Source organism: Podarcis tiliguerta, assembly GCF_965153285.1.
Source record: "Podarcis tiliguerta genome assembly, chromosome: 12".
NCBI classification, from domain to species: Eukaryota; Metazoa; Chordata; class Lepidosauria; order Squamata; family Lacertidae; genus Podarcis; species Podarcis tiliguerta.
The window spans coordinates 9,722,977-9,745,533 of NC_139545.1; the positions used below are offsets into that span (position 1 = coordinate 9,722,977).

At 42.7% G+C, this 22,557-nt stretch overlaps 1 protein-coding gene and 1 long non-coding RNA gene across 3 annotated transcripts in view; one reads left to right on the top strand and one right to left on the bottom strand.

Moving 5' to 3' along the window:
- The window catches only part of SUSD5 (sushi domain containing 5), a 26,973-nt gene continuing 4,416 nt past the window's right edge, over positions 1-22,557 (bottom strand). The window contains exons 2-7 of the mRNA XM_083406956.1: positions 20,275-20,452; positions 17,497-17,615; positions 14,757-14,945; positions 4,151-6,643; positions 3,251-3,779; positions 1-2,993 (exon numbers count right to left, since the gene is read on the bottom strand). Coding sequence (XP_083263082.1) covers positions 5,586-6,643; positions 14,757-14,945; positions 17,497-17,615; positions 20,275-20,452 — 1,544 coding nt within the window. The 3' untranslated portion in view covers positions 1-2,993; positions 3,251-3,779; positions 4,151-5,585. The remainder of the gene's footprint in view (positions 2,994-3,250; positions 3,780-4,150; positions 6,644-14,756; positions 14,946-17,496; positions 17,616-20,274; positions 20,453-22,557) is intronic.
- Positions 14,937-20,689, top strand: LOC310661217. Of its 2 annotated transcripts, none has more exons than XR_014503838.1 (4): positions 14,937-16,144; positions 17,429-18,040; positions 18,874-19,028; positions 20,564-20,689. It is a non-coding gene; the product is annotated as an uncharacterized lncRNA (long non-coding RNA). The 2 variants fall into 2 exon arrangements; XR_014503839.1 differs by having other exon boundaries at positions 17,467-18,040.

Sequence of the window (22,557 nt, forward strand, 5' to 3'; positions counted from 1 at the left end):
TGCAATGTATGATGGAAATGTATTTTAAGTTTTAATGTATGCTATAAGTAAAGCAGCTTCTCTCTATATATATATATATTTCAATGCATAAACTGTAGGGAGAAGCAGATTGTGCCAGAGAAAACATTCTCATTTAATAATGTTTGAACATAGAGCTGTGATGCCATTTGTAGCAGGGCAGCGAGAAAAACCCACAACTAATCCTTCATAGCAACTGTCTGAACTCTTGGTTGCCTGCCATCCTTTAAACAGCAACTTCATTTTTCTGGTGGCTTGAGGGCTGAATGACCTAGTGTGGGGAATTTTAAGCTACATGCTAAAGAAAAGCCAAGTCAAGAAATCATCTAAGGAGTTTTGTAAATCACAGCTCACATCCCAGCAAACCGGCATTCTGTATCAACTGTCTTCAGTGCCTTCAGTCAAAGTATTAAAATAAATAAGCAGCTTTTAAGTAAGGAGGTGGGTTTTTTAAAAAAAATTAATTACCTTACCCCAACCTAGAGAGGTTTTAATACCTTTCACTTCTCTGTTCTGGAGTCAGTTCAAGTGTACAGAAACAAAATGTGTATTTTCTGACGTTTAAGCATAAATCTATTTGTTAGATTAGGATGCGTATATGATTATGTTTAAGCCTTAATTTACTTCCCTTGCCCTAAAACTATACTCCCCACAATCACTTTGATGCAGCTTTTAGGTACACCAACACATCAAATGGTTAATACAGCATATTTAGCACTACTTCTTTTTTACAGAGCAATGAAATTACAGTTTATATTTTAAAAATATCTATGTTTGAACACAGTATTTAATTTGCCTTTTAAACTTAGCCAATTTCTTTCTTTGTGGCTTCCCATGGAAGAAGCACACATACTGATCATGACATTCCACAATGTAATAAACTTAATCATATACCACTATTAGTAAGTGCTCAAGAAAACCACAAATGGTGGAAGATTGCGTACCAGAAAATTTGGAGGAGCAGACCACTGGAATACTGGTGTAGCATAGCAGTCGTCGTCAAAACTTAAAAAGTGAGAACAATATTATGGAACATGCAGTGACCATCACCTCTGGCCCTGCAGAATAAGAGTGATTGGTACAAATCAACCAATTAACAGTAATAAAAACGGATGACGATCCAAATGTCAGGAAACAAGAGCAATTGTATCTGGGAATATTTTACAATTTCCGCAAATAGCATTTTAAATTGCTGCTGTTCTTGCGGCGTGGAATTCGTGAGAGTATCAAGTACACGCGTTTTTGAAAACTCGTGAGAAACAGCACAATTTTCACATCGACATCTCCTTTTTGTGAGCATTCTGTGGAAACCTTCAGTGTACTTCTAAACAATGCACAGGGAACAGTTTCCAAGTAGAGGTGTGTAGGGGGTTGCTGGATGTGATCTGACTTTTCCTAGGCTTTCAGTGAAGTCAGTTCATACATTCAGCTGCTTATTATGTAGTAAGTATAGAAATGCAAAGCAACATGCATGCCCGTGTGAATTAGACTTCCATGCCCAGGGTACATTGTAACATGTTCTTTTAGGGCAATTTATCCACTATAATTGGCCTAGTTAACCCATAATGCTAAGGTGTAGTTTATTAAACCATGGTTTGTTTAATCACCCTCACCCTGCCCAGTATCTTAGCAATGGTTTGTTTATGACCAACAAACCACAGTTAAAAGCCATAATTTGTTGTTGGTTTATAGACCTTGGTTTCTTGTAACTTTGGTTTGGTGTAGGGTAAAAATCCAGCACCTTTCCTTAACTTTGGTTTGTTTGGCCACCCCACCTCAGATACCTGCTAGACCATAAAAGTACAAGGCAAGAGCAGCTGGAAAACAAACCAAGTTTGGGAAAAGCAAGCCATCGTTGATTGTTTGATTGCCTGTGGCACAACTTGTAGCTTAACATTACATATGAACTATGCCATTGAATCGCTGAAGTTTCCAAGAAATCAAAGATTCCAGGGAATACAATTTGAAAACCACTCCTGTAAGTAACTCCTTTCCTTCTGGTTTTTCCTAACCTCAGAGATAAGTATTCCTTCTCTTACCCCTCACCTCAGCTTGGTAAAATCAGTTAAATGTCAAGGGAGCTGATGGGCTGAATGCAGTCATCTTACTAAAATTATTTTAAGTCATTTTTTACATGGCTATCCTTTTGTTAATAGCTTCCTAATAAGTAATTACACAGATAAACAAACAACAATCTGGGTACAAGATATAAACAGATGCAAAAATATTATAAATGGAACCAGCTAATCATAATAATGCTCCTTCATTTCTTTCTGAACAACAGATTTGAAGGAAAGATTGGTATTTCCACAATCATTTTGTTTTGGTTTTGTTGAAAACACACAGCATATGCATATAAACATGACCATTTCCCTTTCTTGCTCATTTATTTTTCCACATTTTTTCCATAAGCTTCCTGTTAATGTATCTCTTTGGCCTTTTGGTGAGTAATACAAAGAATTTTGTCGAAGAATACTGTTTGCGCAAAATATCTTTCCATTTATTTTTGACATTCTCATTGCGGGAGCATAATATTAAAAGAGTTTTAGTGAGCATTATTTCATTTAAGAACATGATGCAGAGTTGGCTATCTTAATTTAAAGCCCAGAGCATTTCCTGTTAAATCACAGAACAAGTTTAAATCAATTTAAGCAGTATGATTTCATACCAGCTTCGTATGTTGGCCACAATCAAAAGCCTTCTTCCCCAAGCGTATGTCTTCATCTGTGTCATATGGAGTTCTCCAAGTATATGAGACTTAGGGTCTAACATACGTACTTTCCTTTAACTCAGTGGGTCTTACTTCCGAGTTGACCTATTTAAGGTTGCAGTGTTATTTTCATTCTGCAGTCTGCAGCCTGGAAATCTCCCAAGATTGTAGCAAGCATATAGATTTTAGAGGTCTTGATGTTAATTGCATGGCATTGCTTCAGAAATACTTGGAACAATATTGAAATTGAATGGCAGGCCGAGAACTACCGTATTTTTCGCTCTATAAGACGCACCAGACCACAAGACGCACCTAGTTTTTGGAGGAGGAAAACAAGAAAAAAAAATATTCTGAATCTCAGAAACCAGAACAACAAGAGGGATCATCGTGCAGCGAAAGCAGCAATCCCTCTTGCTGTTCTGGCTTCTGTGATAGCTGCGCAGCCTGCATTCGCTCCATAAGACGCACACACATTTCCCCTTTTTAGGAGGGAAAAAGTGAGTCTTATAGAGCAAAAAATACAGTAAATTGAGAGACTCTCCCAAACACTTCCTCACTTTGGAACATTCCTCACAGTCAGTCACAATATTTCATCTATCTAATTAAGTAAAAATTTGCAATAGGCTCAGGTTTGTAGCATTCCTTCACTGCAAGGTGGAGTAAAACAGTTTAGATCAGTTACAAACAAAATGGGGTTTTTTGTGAAGCCAGTGCAGGACAATAGAATAATTTACAATGACAGACATTTAAGAAACATAAGAGTATATTAATAATTTTTATTTGAATAGCATGCTGAAAACATGCCCAAATTAGTATTAGAAACTCCCAGCCCCACCCCAATGTCTTCTGCTAGCTTAAATGGTAGAATTGGCCATTCAGTCACCATACCGAAGATACTTTTGTTCTTTTTGTGCATTCAATCACAACATGCACAGAACCATGTATGTGTTGCTGCATTTGCAGCTGCGGGTAACTGCATATTAATAATGGGCACTTATATATGCTTTCAGATGGGGGTTCAGCTTCATTTTCTTGTGCATTTTGTTGGTGCCTTATAATAAAGGTAAAGGTACCCCTGCCCGTATGGGCCAGTCTTGACAGACTCTAGGGTTGTGCGCCCATCTCACTCAAGAGGCCGGGGGCCAGCGCTGTCCGGAGACACTTCCGGGTCACGTGGCCAGCGTGACATCGCTGCTCTGGTGAGCCAGAGCCGCACACGGAAACGCCGTTTACCTTCCCGCTAGTAAGCGGTCCCTATTTATCTACTTGCACCCGGGAGTGCTTTCGAACTGCTAGGTTGGCAGGCGCTGGGACTGAGCAACAGGAGCGCACCCCGCCGCGGGGATTCGAACCGCCGACCTTTCGATCGGCAAGCCCTAGGCACTGAGGCTTTTACCCACAGCGCCACCTGCGTCCCAGTGCCTTATAATATGCATCAGTATATTAGAGGAAATAATGACTTACAGCATGAGCCTAACCATGTCTACTCAGATGTAAGTCCTACTGAATTCAGCAGGGCTTACTCCACGGTAAATGGAGTTCGGATTGCTGCCTTAGCTATGGTGTGACTTTTGAACCCATCTTTAGTCTGTCATGGTACGGCATCTTTAGCAACAGATACGTATGTTGTCTACATCAGAATTTCGCCCACTCTAAACCGACCCAGGTTGAACTAAAGAATGGAAGTTTTCACTCTCTATGAAATAAGATGGCAAGTGCACTCCCAAAGACCATGCACTGTTGGCTGCATAATTAATATATTAATTAGACACCCAATTTCATTGCAAAGATAGCATTGCCCTAGGAGGGAAAGAAAATCCTAAATAGTCTTTGATAGTTTGCAGGCAACGTGGTGTGAGATCTTCTGTCTAAAGAGAGCCCTTCTATAGAGTCCAAGAGGCCTGGGTGGAATATTGACAATGTTCGTTTATTTTTAAACATTAATGATGTCTAGTTGTATAGCATTGATTAAAGTCCATTCAGACATGATCCTCTCTCTGTCTACATACTCCTACAGATAGAAAAAGGACTCTTCTTTCTAGATATTAAAACAACTAATAAAATCCAAACAGCTCAATAATGGCCTGTTTCTATCTAACAGTCCATTGTGACCGGCCCCCTACACACAGTTAATCCATTGAAGGGTAGAGCTGCTACAGTACAAATCCACTGAAATAAACTGGAGCAGTGGTCAAACAATGCAGATAGAAAAATTCTATCTGTAAATCCATAGAACGTGACAAGTAACAACTGTCTATGTGTTAATTTATCCTTACCTTAAAAATGGCAAATAGTTAAAAAAAAAAAATCCCCTCCACTTTGCACACAGATTGTCTCCCTGTTCTATAGAGCTTCTTTCAAATGTGTCATTGGGCTGTGTGATCCGTTTTAACACAGCAGAGAGAATAATTGCAGTGACATTTTTAATGCAAGAAGCAGGTACTGTAAGGTCCATCCTGCCATCTTAAGGGCTTTGATGTGTCAGTTGTCAGATGATGGTCTTGCCATTTGACTAGCTTGCATCTAGGATAGGCACTACACACCCATAAGAAAACTCTGTCCATCATGTCTGTCACAGACTACTGATTTCAGAAAACCAAGTCACTGCCTTATATGTACAGTCATCAGGAGATAAAATATGCTTCTGTGATTCAGCCCTGGCAATCCTCAAGGTGGTTAAAAACTATAGATATCCAAATTAATCCCGATATCACAATAAGTTGTGATTTCAGTTAGTGCAGGTCCTGTTCCATACACAGGTCTTCTTTCTGAACTAGTGGACATTAGTATCCATTTGTTCGGTCACTTTCCATGTCTCTCCATGCATTTCTTTCCAATAATAATGTATACAGCTAGGTTAGACTTTCTGCATTTCAATCTGTTGCAGCTGGTGCCTAGCATGATCTTTCCCATTCAGCTTATAAACAGAGGTCTTCTGTTGCCGTTTCTTGAAGCACCACACTGCCAAGATCAACGCAAGCACAATTAGGCATACAACAGTCACCCCAATGGCTATCATGGGATCTTTATTAGAACTGGAACAACGTGCTCCCACACATGGTTCAAAAGTGCTCAAAGGCTTCCCACCAAGTCCATAGGTCAAGGCTTCTCCCTCAACAACATCTGGTGTATCAGTAAAGCTATTTTGAGAAGGTATAGTAGTAACTACTTGCATGGAGGAAGTCATCAGATCTACTTCCTCTGGCAAGGGAATGGGGTCAATGAGATGGAAAACTGTAGAAGTCTCCAGTGTGGCCAAATTCAAGCTCGTGGCTGTGATTACAGATGACATGTCTTGTGTGATGAGTCCCATAGGTGTCGCTGATACATACCTGGTGTTGTCATCTTTGCTTACACTGACGTTCTCTGGAACAGTGGTTGGTGTTAGAGTCCCTAGTATTCTTTTGCTCCCATCAGTGTGTGTCACTGACGGGACTGTCCCAGCCTGCACAAAATCCTTTTCTGGGCTGCTGCCTGTCTTCCTGACATCAGCATAGTTCAGTTGGTCAGTGCCAATGTCATATTCCATTCCCATAGATCCATCAATTTTATCCCCTTCCTCCTCGTCGACTTCTTCTACAGCTTCTTGAGTAACTGGGTAACCATCTAGCCAGGACTCATCTGTATGAGAGTCTGTACTTTTTGTTGCTTTTGTATCATTGTTCACAATGGCAGGTCCAATGGGGAAGTCCTCACCTTCGTATATCATTTTGGTGCCTTTCTTGTTATATGCAGTTTTTACGCCAATGTGGTTGTCGTCGTCAGCAAACTGGGTCTTCTTCTCATCATGCGTGGCTTTCTCTTGCTCATTTTCCTTCTCCTCTGCCTCTTTGGCATTGTGTTCATGTTCTTCGGTAGAAATAGATCGGTCATCGGGGAAATTGTCTTCATAATCAATATGTCCCTCAGTTTCATCTGAAAAGGCAAAATAACAGTTTAAGGGGGCGGGGTTTCTGGCACCAGATTATCACAAAGCTCTTTCACCAGCTCACATCATAACAGAATAAATTTATTTTTGAAGGCTTATGAAGGCTGTGGGTAGAAAATGATGTGAAGTGTCCTTTCTCCAGGTCTCACATATGCCTACTGATGTGTCTGTTTCAACTGCTGCTCTTGGAAGGTTCCATAGGGAACAATGCCCCAGCCCCTCCCCCAGCATGTGTGCTACCTAGCAACCCAGTGTTATGAAATGTGGTCCTGAATAGACAGGCAATGCCTTATATGGCACAGGAGGTGAAACCAGAAGTAGGACTGAATCACAACTGAGGTGCTTCTGCTCCAGAGACTAGGACCCAAACCAACGGATCCGAGTTACAAGAAAGGAGACTAAACATCAGGAAGAACTTTCTGACAGTCAGAGCTGTTCAACAGTTCAACGGACTCCCTCAGAAGGTGGTGGAGTCTCCTTCCTCAGAGGTTTTTAAGCTGAGGTTGGATGACTATCTGTCGTGTATGATCTTGTTGAGATTCTTGCATCTCAGGGGATTGGACTCAAAGACCCTTGGGGTCCCTTTCAACTCCACAATTCTATGATTCTGGGTCTGCATTAGTGATTATGGTAGGATGGTTGAATAGTGACTCTTAGACAAGCGAAAGAAGCTTATGGTAATGCAGTTTCTGGCGTTCATAAAACACCCAGGGCCAGGTAGTGCTAGTTGGCTTAGATCCAGGGAAGATGGGACATCTCCTCACATGTACAGTTGGACTGTTCGCATCTCCTGGCTGTTCCTGGTGATGGAAAAGCTGTGGGGGCAGATGAATGCTCTGGGAGGAGGATAGCGGAAAGTGTCCATTCCCTGCTGCTATTTCCAGGTTGTCCTGTCTCCAAATCCTACTTTCTAAATGTTATTCCAACTGCCAAATTATCCCCGGAACCCAACTGGACAATCAGGTCTCTGAACTAAAATGAACAAGCACCAAACCAAAAGCCTGTAGGAGCTATATACCGTATTTTTTGCTCTATAAGACTCACTTTTTGCCTCCTAAAAAGTAAGGGGGAATGTGTGTGCGTCTTATGGAGCGAATGCAGGCTGCACAGCTATCCCAGAAGCCAGAACAGCAAGAGGGATTGCTGCTTTCACTGTGCAGGGATCCCTCTTGCTGTTCTGGCTTCAGAATATTTTTTTTCTTGTTTTCCTCCTCCAAAAACTAGGTGCATCTTGTGGTCTGGTGCGTCTTATAGAGCGAAAAATACGGTAACTTATTTAGGTAGCAGGCATAGTATGCTTTCAATCCCTTCTTTTCCCCACAAGTGTTTTCTTATCCAATCTGTTTCCCTCCTAATTAATATTACAACTCGTCTTAATAATTACCATATAACTTCTAACTTAATTCTTTTTCATCTCGCTTGTTCTTTTTTCATCTATTGATCCGGATTTGTCGAAAAAGGTCAAACAGAAGACATCTGCAGAGAGTATTAAACATCTTTGCTTACAGTTTTCCAGCCGGCATTTATGTGCTCCTGCCCAGAGGGTTCTCTTCTTCACCATCCCAGAGGGATGACAGGAGAGGAAGGGGAATTAGTATCCTTTTCTGCTAGGGATATACCACTCTGGCAGTATGGGGCTTTTCCTGCTCCTGCCTTGTCTTGCAAGGAAAAAATGTGGGTAGGATTTGTACTAGGACGGTTGCACTTCATTTACTCCAGATATTTTTGCATTTAGTATTAGATATCAGTGAAATGTGATGCACTTTGCTTGTAAACTGTTGTGGATAAAGTGATGTGCATCCCAGAGACATCTGGCTGGCTGCTGAACTAATGAGACCTCCAGTCTGAATTGGCAATAACCAGTGCTTTTTTTCTTTTAAAAAAAATGTTTAGGGGTACTCTCATCTTGACTCAATAAAATCACCATTTTATAGTTCAAATCGGGGGGAATAAATACAGTGGTATCTTGGGTTAAGTACTTAATTCGTTCCGGAGGTCCATTCTTAACCTGAAACTGTTCTTAACCTGTAGCACCACTTTAGCTAATGGGGCCTCCCGCTGCCGCTGCGCTGCCACTGCATGATTTCTGTTCTCATCCTGAAGCAAAGTTCTTAACCCAAGGTACTATTTCTGGGTTAGCGGAGTCTGTAACCTGAAGCGTATGTAACCCAAGGTACCACTGTACAGTAAATGGACGAAAGTACAAAGAAAATGCATCACCTCATGATGATGAAAACTAGTTAGTAATTTTCCTACTCATATTGAAATACTGCCCCTCAATGAGGCCAAGCTGTCATCAATAAAACACCACACATCCACATTCCACACTGCTTCACACATTAAACGCTCGCTTCCGTCTGAGACTCGGGAAAGACTGGGAAAGGAAATGAGACCACCATCGATGGTAGCAACGGAACTGACGATTCACCGTGCTAGAGAAGAAACTAAAAATTTTAAGTTTCTTCTCCCGTTAGATTCACAAAATGTTTAGGGGTATGCGTACCCTTGTGTACCCCCAGAAAAAAAGCACTGGCAATAACACTCCCATTTCATTGCAGTTCACAAGACAGTAAGTTTTGCATATATCTGGATGAATGTTCAATAAAGAGGTCAGCTGGAGGAGGTCCCTTGTTCAGATTATATCTCTGGTCTGCCATGATCTTTCATAGAGGTACTAACATTTTGTAGATCACAGAAATGATCACAGAATTTGACTGCTGTGAAAGGAAGAGCCAGTGGCCGAAAGAAACCTAGCCTGGGTGATAGAAACTGCTTCATGAGCAAAATATCTGAAGTAATAAGTAAATTGTTTCTGTGTCCTTGTAACCGGACCTTGAGCTGTCCTTTATTTTCATCCCACAACACCATTTCCCCAATCTTTCCAGGACGAGTTCTTATTTTGCCAGACGTTTGAAAAACAAAACCCACAATTGTACAGTGCTTTTGAAATGGTATAGTCCAAAAAACAAATATCATACAATGGAAACCTTAAAGCAAAAACACAACCTAAAACCAGAATAGCAATATAAAAGTATATAAATGTGAATAAAACATAAATTCAGAGGATTTAATGTTAGTCTTGGTAGACCCACAGAAAATAATAGACATGGCTAATTTAGTCCATTAATTTCAACGGGTCTACTTTGAATATAACTTAATTGGATACAACCCATAGTTTGGTTGCTGAATTTCATATCTGGGTAGTAGAATTCATACAGAACAGAATTAATAATGAGCTTTGCAGTTGCAATTTAACCCTGGAATAACCAAAAATAGGATTATTATTGTGGCCCCTCTCTCTTTTTTTCCTGTTAACCTGATACATTCTAGTCCAATAAGCTCTCCAAGCGTCTTATATCCTGAAGCAGCCATTCTAACAAATGCACACTTTCATTCCTTTCCAAACTGTAAGGCTTGTTCTGTTTTACTTGTCTTGGTTGTATCATGGCTACCATAATTTTTTCCCCTGAAGAAGACAGAAAGTTCTGCCAGAAATAACTTTTTAGAGGTCTGATACTTTAGAAAAAATACAGTGATGTTGACAAGGAAATTCTAAAATATACTCTTTCAATCCTAGACTTTAGCGATTGAACAGCATTGTGCACCGTAACAGAAATAGAGGGCGAAGCAAAGGAACTCTTATGAAAGTTATTGTGTCTGCAAGTCTAGTCACTGTACCATTTGGATTAAGTTATTTTTATGTTTCTTAGAAATAAATGCTGGTATCAGGATGTGGCTTTATAAGGTCATTTCTTAGCTGGCATATGTTGATTTGGTTCTGCTGAGGCCAAAACCTACACTGATTTGGCCTACTATTTTTGAAGCCACAGACTTCCAGAGCAAAAGACAGGAAACAGGACTAAAAATTGCTTTCATAATTACATAAATCTAATTTAAAGGGCTATTAGACCGCTAAGTGGAATGAATAACTCAGCCCTTCTTAGCAAGTATTGCCTGCTTTGAGGTGCTAGGGAGAATGTCAGAGTTCAGAGACAGTTCTGAATAACCTCCACATGTTCCCCCCTATTAAAATCTCACTGATGTATTATATAAAAGCAATGTGAAACTATGCCAGCCAGATTTCACTCTAGGCTGCAACTCAAGTAGCTGCCAGGGAGTCATCCTTTCTTTACTCGGAATGTAAAAAATACTTTACTTAATACTGGAAATGATGGGGATGGCAGCAACAGTTGGTGTTGATTCTGATGATGATTTAGCCATTGGTTACCTCAGAAGATATCGGCGCAATTTGCATTAAAAAAATTACCATAAAGGAAAAATAATAGCCATATAAAACATGAATATTTTTAACAAAATAAAAAAATTCCTTCCAGTAGCAACTTAAAGGTAAAGGTACCCCTGCCCGCACGGGCCAGTCGTGTCCGACTCTAGGGTTGTGCGCCCATCTCACTTAAGAGGCCGGGAGCCAGCACTGTCCGAAGACACTTCCGGGTCACGTGGCCAGCGTGACATCGCTGCTCTGGCAAGCCAGCACCAGCGCCGCACACGGAAACGCCGTTTACCTTCCCGCTATAAAGCAGTACCTATTTATCTACTTGCACTTAAGGGTGCTTTCAAACTGCTAGGTGGGCAGGAGCTGGGACCGAACGACGGGAGCTCACCCCGCCGCGGGGATTCGAACCGCCGACCTTACAATCAGCAAGTCCTAGGCACTGAAGTTTTACCCACAGCGCCACCCGCGTCCCTCAGTAGCACCTTAGAGACCAACTAAGTTTGTTATTGGTATGAGCCTTCGTGTGCATGCACAATTCTTCATATACCTGAATATTTTTATAATTCAGAGCAATACTCCCACCCCAACAGGAAGCTTTGTCAGTACACTAACAATAAAACATAATCAACATCAAGGGTACGGTAAGTTTTTACCTGGCACCAAAAAGACATCAGTGAAGGCCCCAGGCGGGTCTCACAGGGGAGGGCATTCCACAAGACAGCTACAACTGAGAAGGCTCTCTCCCTCACCATCACCCTCTGAGCCTCCCTCAGAGGAGGGACCAGAGAAGGGCCTCAAGTGAAGATCTAAGGGTCCAGGTAGGTTCATATCAGGAGAGGCATTCCTGAAACTATTGAGGTCCCAAGCCATAACGAGCTTTAAAAGTTAAATGGGCTCAGAAACATAGAGACAGGCAGTGTTTTCAAAAGCACATTGAAATAGTCCAATCTTGAGGTTACCAGGGCATATCTCAAGACTGGTAGAAGGCACTCTGCACTGCTGAGACTAACTGTGTCTCAGGTGACAGCAGTGGTTCCAGGAGAACCCCCAAACTACAAACTTGATCCTTTAGAGGGAGCCTGCACATCACTCAGGTGGACAGAAGAACCACCCACTAACTCAGTCTTGTATGCATTAAGTTTCATTTGCTGGACTTCATCCAGTCCATTACTGAAACTAAGCACAGATTCAGCACATCCACTTTCTCACCTACAGGAAATGAAAAGGAGAAAGAGTGGTGTGTCATCAGCATACTGGTGATAACACGTTTGAGAACTCCACATGACCCCGTTCAGTGGTCTTATGCAAGTGTTAAACAGTGTGGGGGACAGAATCAATCCCTAGGGGATCCCATCCTGGAGAACCCATAGAGCCAAACAATACTCCCCAAGAACCACCTTCTAGAACTGGCCATCCAATTAGGAGCAGAACAACTGCAATGTGTTGACCCTGATATCCAGCTCAGACAGTTGCCCCAGAAGGATATCATGGTTGATGGTAGCAAAAGCCACTGAGAGATCAACAGATTCACACAGGTCATTATACAAGGTGACCAAGGCAGTTTCCATACTAAAACCAGGCCTGAATATTGATGGAAATTGATCTAGAATTTTTTTGTCCTCCAAGGCAATCATCCTCTCAAGAACCTTTCCCAGACGGGGCATTTGACAGTGGTCTCAGAATTAAGTACTCCAATGCAAAGATGGAAGCACCAGGCATTTTTATAAAAAATTAGTATCCTGCCCAGTTTGAGTGGAAATTCCAATTGATCCGTGCTCACTTAGATTTGCACATTGACATGGAATATGTGGATCTCTATTTCAAATGGAAGTGTCAGCCGCCGGTCAATTCCATTGCCTTATCCACACACAAAAAGTAAGACACTAAACTGGTTTTTGCTTTCACACAGCAACTAACCAATGAGTTTTGGTCACACATCCTGACAGGGCTGTCTTAAGCACATGCGGCACCGGGGTGCAAAGATCCGCTCGGCTCCGCCCCCCCCCCCCCAGGTTGCCCAGTCCCCAGGCGTGCAGGAGGGCGGAGCCAGCCAGCCACCTCAGCGTCTCGCTGGCTCAGTCGCCCCCAAACTCACGGCACAGAGCCCTTGGCCTGGTGCCCCTGAGAGCCTGGCGCCTGGGTGCCCCGCACCCCTAGCGCCTAGCACCTAAGTTGGCCCTGCATCCTGACACCTATATGAGGACAACATGGCAGATCCAAAACAATATCTTGCCCCTTATTCATTCATGCCTTGTCCTCAATTTTTTCCCTTGTGCGCTATATATTTTATATTCAGGATCAATTATACAATCTCTTCTCTGAACTTTTCCTGCTCCCTTTTTAATTTCCTCCTTCCCAGAGCCGTGTTCCTCCGCTACCTAATATAGAAATGTTCTGGATACCCTCTAACTGTCGTTTGTCAAGGAAAGTGCTCCAAGAACCTGTATTCATGCTTTGCAACTTGTGACGCATGAGGCATTTGGCTTGAGCCTAGGGACTGCGTTCTGGAAATAACACACTGCCCAACCAGCTAGAGAGGCTTCACTACACAGCAGTGTGTCAGTGAGCTAAGCACCCGGGACATCACCGATCCCTGGAAACATCAGAATACCGCATCTCAAGAGACAGGACACCTTCTCCACACTAGGGCTTTCAGCTACTTATGGATGGGCCAGCTCAGCTGTGTTTTGCATGATAATGCTTTTCAGTGCATGGTGAAGAGCTGGCACAATCCATATCTCATGTCAAGATCTGTTATTTCACTTGCAAGTGTCATTGTTTCTCACAAATGCTAACAGGGACTCACCTTTCTGCGTGAGACAACATACTCTTCACGTTGTCCCTTTATAGTTACTTGGATGCTACGTGATTATGCTGTCCTAAAGATCACTTGTTAAAAGAGAAAGCTTGAGACATGGTGTAAATAAGCACTGAGACTAGTTGACCACCACAACACAGGGGAAGCCCTCTGCGGTGTCTAGCATAGGCTGTCTTCTTCCCCCAGCGTATGGTTTCTAACATGGGTTGCAGCCTTGCACATCAGGTTTCTGGCTCATTTGCCCAGCCCTTAGAGAGGACAGAGGACAGGACTCCCACCATGTACAGCAGGGATGTAGAAACATGTAACCCTCTAGGCATTGTTGGAATTATAATCCCATCAGCCCCAGCCAGGAGACATTATGTCTATGGTGTATACAATTTTAGTCTCAACCTTCCATATACAGTGGTACCTTGGTTTTCGAACATCTCCATTGAAGAACATTTCAATTTTCGAATGCCGTAAACCCAGAAGCAAATGCTGTGGTTTTCGAACATGCCTCAAAAGTCAAACATGCCACGCAGCTTCCACTGAGTGCAAGATCCTCAGGCCTAGCTGTTGGTTATTGAGCTTTCGGTTTTCAAATGTTTCAGAACTTGAATGGTCTTCCAGAACGGATTAGGTTCAAAAACCAAGGTACCACTGTGTTCACATGCCTGTGGTTTATCTGTTTTAGTTTTATTTCATGTCTTTATTTCTTCAACAGTGATCGCCCTCCCTGTGGAATGCCCTCCCTTCAGATGTCAAGGAGATAAAGAATTGCACAACCTTTAGAAGACATCAAAGGCAGCCCAGTATTGGGAGGTTTTTAATGCTTGATGTTTTTATTATGTTTTTTAAGCTGCCCAGAGTTGCTGGGGAAATCCAGCCAGATGGGCGGGGGTATAATAATAATAATAATAATAATTTGTATAAGGACAATGTACATTGTCATCAGATCCCGATTGATAACACCGTATGTGAAGATCCACTGCAAGTTCGCATTAGGACATTGAAGGACAATCCAAAAAAAATTAAGATATGATAATCCTGAATCGATAGAACTCACCTTTGACACAAGCTTGGACTTGACCAAACCATTCCCCACAGGTGTGACAGAGCAGAGTGAAAGCAGCATCTTTGTTACTCATGACATATCCCTGAGCACAGACATAGTGCAGTTCGTCACCCATTTCAAACCCGGTGTGGCCGTGGAGAACTGTGTGAGGAAAGGAAGGGGGGTCCCCACACGGTTTGCCTAAGGAGATAAACAAGCAGGAAGCAAACACATTTAAGTATCTGATTAGCTGAAGGGCTTGAGGAATATAAAAAAAGGGGGGGGAATGACTAAAATGCCTGACTCAGCGGACTCGGTGCTCCAATCTTTTAGTTTCAGGTCCCATTTGTATACTCTACGGCACATTTTCATCTTATTTTTTTAAATAGGAAATGAAACATGGGAGAAGTGGGGTTTCACAGATTTTTGTAGGTGATGACATCTTGGGAGATAAACTCCAGAGTGCAAGTCCAGCCAAATAAAACCCATCTCGTATACCACTGATGACAAAACCAATCTAGGGCTAGTTCGAATAACTTAATTTATGACTTTACTTGATGTTACTAGATAATTGGAAATTCACTGTCCGCTAAGCTCAATGCTCAAAATCGGCAGGAGAAAATAAAAATTGCAGAAACGAAAGCTGTCATGGGAAAGCCTTACGAACAGTCTAGCATTGTACAGAACAAACTCGGTTCTTGTTTGCTATTTCAGCCTAAATTCATGTGGTTCATGTTTGTATTTAAAAGCCCCTGGTGATTCTCCCCCCGCCTCTTTTGTTGCTAAGAGAAGGCCAGGTTACATAATCCGTCATTTTCTGATGAGGAATTTGTGCCAGACGTTCACCTGGCAAAATCCGAATTTCCATTCCTGGGCTAAACCACTGCATTTTCTGCAATAGTAACAAGTTGCAGTCAACTTGTGGAATAGAGACTTGTTTGTCTTGCAGCCAATTGAATCACTCAAACACGGAGGGAATAAGGAAAGTTCAGGCGATCGGTGCAACAAGTCTTTCCAAAGTTTATTTCTAAGAACAATTACAGCGGGGAAAAGATATACAGAAAAGTTAAGGAGCAGGGGACAATGTATCTTCAGTCTAAATGCCCGCTCCTGGCTTTCTCGTTCAGTGCTAGCAGACCTACAACAAGTTCTGAAAGGGGAGAGACAACCACTTTTAAGATTTATAGATGGAGTCTGGATTTAGTTTGTTCTGCAAAACAGCAGACTCGGGTGGCTTGGAGGTTCTAGTCGGGGAAGAAGGGCGGTTAACTGTCAGTTAGACAGTTAGACGTTAGAAAGTTAGACATTGGGACTTAGCTGTCCTGTGAGAGAGAGTTTTGGGATAATCAGATACTCTTGGGACTTCATAAACTGTCATCGAGCACATTTAAGACCCAAATGTAAATATTAGTACAGTCATATCTCGGGTTAAAGACGCTTTGGGTTAAATCTTTTCAGATTCCGTTCGCAACCAGAGGTACCACTGTATTTCCTTTTGTACATAATATCCCTATAATAATCAATATTAGTTCAACCTTTCTTCTGTGCTGGTGTCCATCTCAATACTAAGCCTATTGTACCAAGCAGTGACAGGAAGTCTTTAAAAGTGTTCTAAGGGAATAGTAGCAGTGGTGAAAAGTTTGTGTTGATGAACTCACAGAGCTTTTAGAGTTTGCTGGATTGATTTTATTGCTTTTAGAGTTTCTGTGCTTTATTCTGTTTTCACCCTGTACACCATTTCTATGGCTATATGCTGTGAAGTGGTTTAGAAACTTGTTGAACAGAATAAAATGAATCAAGAAACTCAGAGATATTGTGGCAGGGAGTTCCATATCCCGGAAACATAAAACTTAAATAAGCACATAGGCGTACCCTGTATTTATGCAAAGTGAGGCTGAGAGAACACTTACATTATGCCTGTCTAGACACCCAAACATACGTTACTGATTGGTGATGTTTTCAGAAATTAGGCCTTTCATCTTCCAAAAGCTCCAATGAAAGTAAGAGTTTAGCAAAATCTGTAGACTGTCTTCAACCAATCATGCAATTGACCTGTGAAATTGCCTCCAGGCAACCAGACAAGGGAGCATATGCAAGCCACAGAAATGGCTGTAATGAACACAGGATTCAGGTCAGACAAAATATCACCTTTCATGTTAAAAGTTTCTGTTTCTTGCTGCTTAAAGATATGCAGGCAATCCCTGATGGAAGTTCAAAAGTTGGGAAAGGGGCATCTAGTTGGATTTGCAAGCGTCTGGGGTTCAGATTCAATACCCTGTGTATTTCTTTGCTTAATCAATTATGCAAAATGAATAGATTTGCATGATGTGCAATTCTCACTCTGCATGATGTGCAATTCATGTTATTCTGGAGCATTGTTTTGTTTTGTTTTTTAGTAGATGCAGATACAAAATCAGGGGGTTTTGTTCTATAAATCCTTTGCTACAACACACTTGTTCTCTGCTTAGTGCCACAATGTGATCTGGAACACAGGCTGGCCTGTGAGTGACTGCTGGGTTGTAGGGCTGGAGACTGCTTCTAGATTATATTTCCTTTTCTTTTTTTATGAACACAACAAATATTCTAGCAAGAGCCTGCACTCAGCTGAGAAGAGGCAATTTGTTTCCATGCTATTTCATGCCCGTGGCAAATTATTCCTTCCTAATTGTTAATGGACATTTCAGAAAGAACAAGAAAAAATATTTGATTTGGCTTGCCGTAGTGATTATTTCTGTGGTCCACCAATGCTGACCTTCAACTTTCACACAAAGAGCATCGTATCTGCCACTCGGAGAGGGATCCATTTCAATCTGGACATCAATAATCTTCACGCTCTGTGGCTTGCTGCCTGTCCTGTTGCACACAGTTGTCCTAAAACAGAGGAAGGAGACAAAAAGACGTTCAGCAGCTAGGCTAGTAAGGCTCCGAATTGTGTCCAGTTCTCCATAGACCACACCTGAAAGGTGGGCAGACAATTGCTATGAATTTAAACTTGGATGACTCTGGTCTGACGGCCATCACATATCATACTGAGCTACCAATAGCCAAGGCGTGGCCGGCTCATGTGAAAAGTGCCGCTGATGTAACATGCAAGTCTCTAATAAAACTTTTCTTAAGTTGAATTGTTCAAAATTGTTTGTAGGCAAAGCAGCAGTGGGGCTCTCTGAATTCTCTCGCTTGATAGCATCTAGGAAGAATTATTGAGTGTGTTAGCACCTGTCTGATTGAAAAATCCTCAGGCTTAAGCAACGTACTCTACACCTTTTTTTAAAAAAAGAAATATATTCTGCAGCAAGGTAACCTAAATTCTGTACTAAAAGTTCTAAGATCTGTATAAATGATGCAAATAAACCAATATGCATGATTTTTTAAAAGTAATAATAATGCACAATTTGTTCTAGCCATGAGGAAGGCCTAGGAGCTCTGCTGGGGCACTAAAGCCCTCAGATGCAGCCGATGGAAGCATTATTCAGTGATCCCTCCGGCTTCTGATTCTTCAGTTCCCAGTGTTTACATATTTTCAAGTGTTAGATTGGAGCTATTATTATTTTATTATTATTTATTACATTTGCATACCGCCCTATAGACCCGTAGATCTCAGGGCAGGTCCACCCTATAGACCCGTAGATCTCAGGGCAGGTCACAACACTGAGCTAGAAGCTAAGTGTTCTTTGGGTTTTTAAAAACAAATAAAAGCTGAGATTGGCAAGCAGCCGGCCTTTGTGCATAAGGCCACATTCTGTGGGGTTTTCTGTGCTCCTTCTGAATTGTAAGAAACACATACCATCATGCTTCAGGCTGTCTTTCTCTCTACATCTGAGCAGGAGACATTATTAGGATGACCAGATGCAAAAATGGAAAGGACTCCCACACCTTTAACAATGGCAACTATTAAAGGTGCTTACGCCCTCTTAAGCTTTTGCATCCGGACATCCAGGGAAACACCCATTTAAAAGTCATTCTCTCTCTCTCTCTCTATCTATCTCTGTCTCTCTCGTGTGCTGAATTCTGATCTCCCATGATTTGGTCAGCCTTTACGAAACTTCCCTAAGACTCCAGGTTCATCAAAGCATGGCGATATTGAAACACATTTTAATATGGTAGATAATGAAATTATCATTTTTTCCAGTTCCTTTATTGGGAGTGTTATTCTGCGTCATACCGCTTAGCTCCATCTTTGCCCTGGTTATTAAATTTCGAGCACGGTCGAATTTTGCCAGAGAGGTGACACTTTGGACATAAGAGCAACAAATAAATGCATCTGCAAGGACTCTGTTGGAATGTGTAAGTGGAAATATATCATTCTGTGAAGAGTGTGGTAGCCTAAGGTGTTTTGCTTTTTCAGTGCGGTAGGGGAGATATGTCAAGCAAGCGAAAACTCTCAGGGTACTGTTGGAAACATTTTCCCCCATTTGAAGCAACGTACCTTCTTTTGAAGTAGTTGCACTTCAAACCCCTTTTGTTTTTAACATCTGACAGTCAAATTCATAAAGCACCTGGCTAATAGAAGCAAATAGGGCTTATAGGCCATATTAAACATAATTTGCAAGGCTGAACATTCAGACAAATTGGGGTGGAGGAGGGCAGCAGCAGGTACCTAGAGTGGCAAAATGCTCTCTTGAAAATCAGTGTTTCTGAGTTCTACTATTACAAAGTCAAAGGCGGATTTAGGGCCGTGTGACCGTGCTGGGTGCCAAGCCTACAACTATGAGGTGGTGAACTGAGCTGAACGAAAGGTGAGAGGGGGCCGGGCGTGGGGGGCATGTCGAATTCTGGCCTCACACAGGGCACCGCTGAAATTTGAAAGGCCAAAGTCTGCCCCTGACAAAGTAGCTCAACCATTTTATTTGGAGATAAGTCATATGTGTTGGTTAGAGGAAATTTCACCGTTTCACCACCTCTCCTGGTATGCCCCGCAGAGGACCTTAAGGTCCATAACTAATAATAGTTTAGAGCTCCCGGACCCTAAGGAAGTCAGATTATCCTCCACCAGGGCCAGGGCCTTCTCAGCGATGGCTCCGTCCAGGTGGAATGCTCTGTCCCATGAGACCAGGGCCCTGCAGGATTTAACTTCCTTCCGCAGGGCCTGTAAGACAGAGCTATTCCACCTGGCTTTCAATCGAACTTAGCCTGGTCTTTTATTCCCCTTCCTTCCTTCCCTCCCCCTCCCCTTTTTATGAAGATTACCTGCTCTGGGATCCCACAGCTAATTCTCCCCTGGTCTCCTCACTGGACCAAATAGGACTAACTTAGCCATCTAGCCCTGGTGATCATCTAATGTTTATTGAATGGATTTCCCCCCCCAAAAAAAAAAAATTTGATTTTTGAATTCTGAATTTATTGTTATTTGCGTTTTATACTGTATTTTATGCTGTTTTTTGTTGCATCAATTAAGTGTTTTAAATTTGTTGTTAGCCGCACTGAGCCCGGTTTTCTGAACCAGGAAGCGCGGGGTATAAATAAAATTATTATTATTATTATTATTATTATTATTATTATTATTATTATTATTTATTTTAATGCTCCTTACCCAACTGTGCCATCCGCCAGCCAGCCCCTGGTACACACAGCAAAAGAACAATCTCTTATGGCTCTCCTTAGTTCTTCTCTGCTGGCTAATCGAGCTCCTACTGCAGCGCATGATTCGTGAGCCATTGCTAAGTCCAGACTCTGGGAGCCGTTCCTGGGACCAAGGGCAAACAATTTTCCTGCAATTCAAAAGACACAGCGCAGCATGTGATGACATGAGATGGCTTGGTCTAACTGCATTTTCTGTTTCTCTCTCTCTCTCTCTTTCTCTCTCTGTGTGGGGGGGTAAGGATAATGGCTACCGAGAGAGACTTCTCAGGAAACCGCTGAAGACAGCGTGGGTTTGCGTGATCTGTCTGAAGTGAAACAGAGGAGATCCCTGAACATTAATTGGGAGAAACCCGACCATGAGATTGCAAATATGTTCTTCCAAGTTATATGTTTATGAAAGTAAAGTTGTTGTTTTTAAAAATACAGTCATACCTCGGGCTGAAGTTGCTTCAGGTTGAGCGCTTTTGGGTTGCGCTCCGCAGCGACCCGGAAGTAACGGAACGCGCATGCGCAGACGCTCAAAATGACGCCACACGTATGCGTGGAGGCGGCGAATTGCGACCCACGCACGTGCAGACATGGGTTGCGTTTACTTCAGGATGCGAACGGGGCTCCGGAACGGATCCCGTTCGTATCCCGAAGTACCACTGTATAAAGAGTCTGGACAGTGCATATCCTCAGAATGTATTTTGATACATACACACCACAAGCAAGTGGTAGATAAACTTTGCTTTTTAAAAAATAAGAGAGTCCAGGGAGCTGGGTAGGTGCATTGAAATGTAATGTTAAAAGGCAAAGGTGGGGCTCCAAACAACTCCAGATTACTCCTTTTCAGAGGATCTGGCCAGAGCCAATAGGCTAGGATTACCAGATGTCCCTGTTTCCCGGGGACAGTCCCCAGATTTGTGAATAAGTCCCTGGACAAATTCCATCCCCGGAATGTCCCTGGATTTCATCTAATGTCCCCAGGAAACGCAGCAGCGGCAGTCTCAGCAGCCCAGAGCAGTTGGCTCTGGCTGGCTTCAGGAGCTACTCGGAAGTTCCCATATGATGGTGGTGCAGGGGCTCAAAGATGCAGCTTCCGGGATGCCTCCACCTTCCCTGACCCCAGCAACTAAGCTGTGAAGGGAGGCTTCATGCTGCCTATCGGAGCAGCCTCCCAACTCCTACTTGCGTGCAAGCAGGAGGGGTCAGGGATCTCAGTTAGGCAATGGGAAGCCTCCCTTCCCAGGTGAGGGATCCCCCCCTCCTGCTTGCACACAAGTAGGAATGGGATTAGGGCTGCTCCGATGGGAAGGGAGGCAATGCACTGCCCAAGCCTCACCACCGCCGCTCTCGGCCCTCCTTCTCCACCTTCCATGCCTGCGCACCGCTTCCCCACCATCATTGAACAACCAACAACTCAGGAGCTGCCCAGACTCATGGAGAAAGGCGATAGAAGCCTTGGAGAAAGCGGAAACGTGGCAGTTGAGGTCAAGGTGGCGGCCGCCCCTCTGCCACCGCCACCGCTGCAGCATCAGTGTCCTGAACGTGTAGTAACTAACTAACTACCGTATTTTTCGCTCTATAAGACGCACCAGACCACAAGACGCACCTAGTTTTTGGAGGAGGAAAACAAGAAAAAAATATTCTGAATCTCAGAAGCCAGAACAGCAAGAGGGATCACCGCGCAGTGAAAGCAGCAATCCCTCTTGCTGTTCTGGCTTCTGGGATAGCTGCGCAGCCTGCATTCGCTCCATAAGACGCACACACATTTCCCCTTACTTTTTAGGAGGGAAAAAGTGAGTCTTATAGAGCAAAAAATACGGTAACTAACGTGTCCCTGGATTCATTCAAAAAAATCTGGTAATGTTACAATAGGCTGCAGCCAGGGAAGGCAGTTGCCCAAGACGACTGATGGTCTGAAGTATTGTAGCACTTACTACTACTACTACTAAATTTTATTTATACCCCGCCCTCCCCAGCCAAGACCAGGCTCAGGGCGGCTGACACCAGGTATAAAAACAATTGGTTGAAATACAGCTTAAAAACAAGATTAAAATGTGACATGAAAACATTAAAATGCAGCTTCATTTCACCCAGGGATTCCTGCTTCAACCATCCAACCACTCTGAGGTGTTAGAAGGGAGCTGAAAGGAGACTGGGGAAAACAAGAAGGCACCACCTTTTTTCTACTCAGGTGCCTAAAACTGCAGTGTAGTTGCTGGATCTCTAGTGGCCTGCCTTTTCTAGA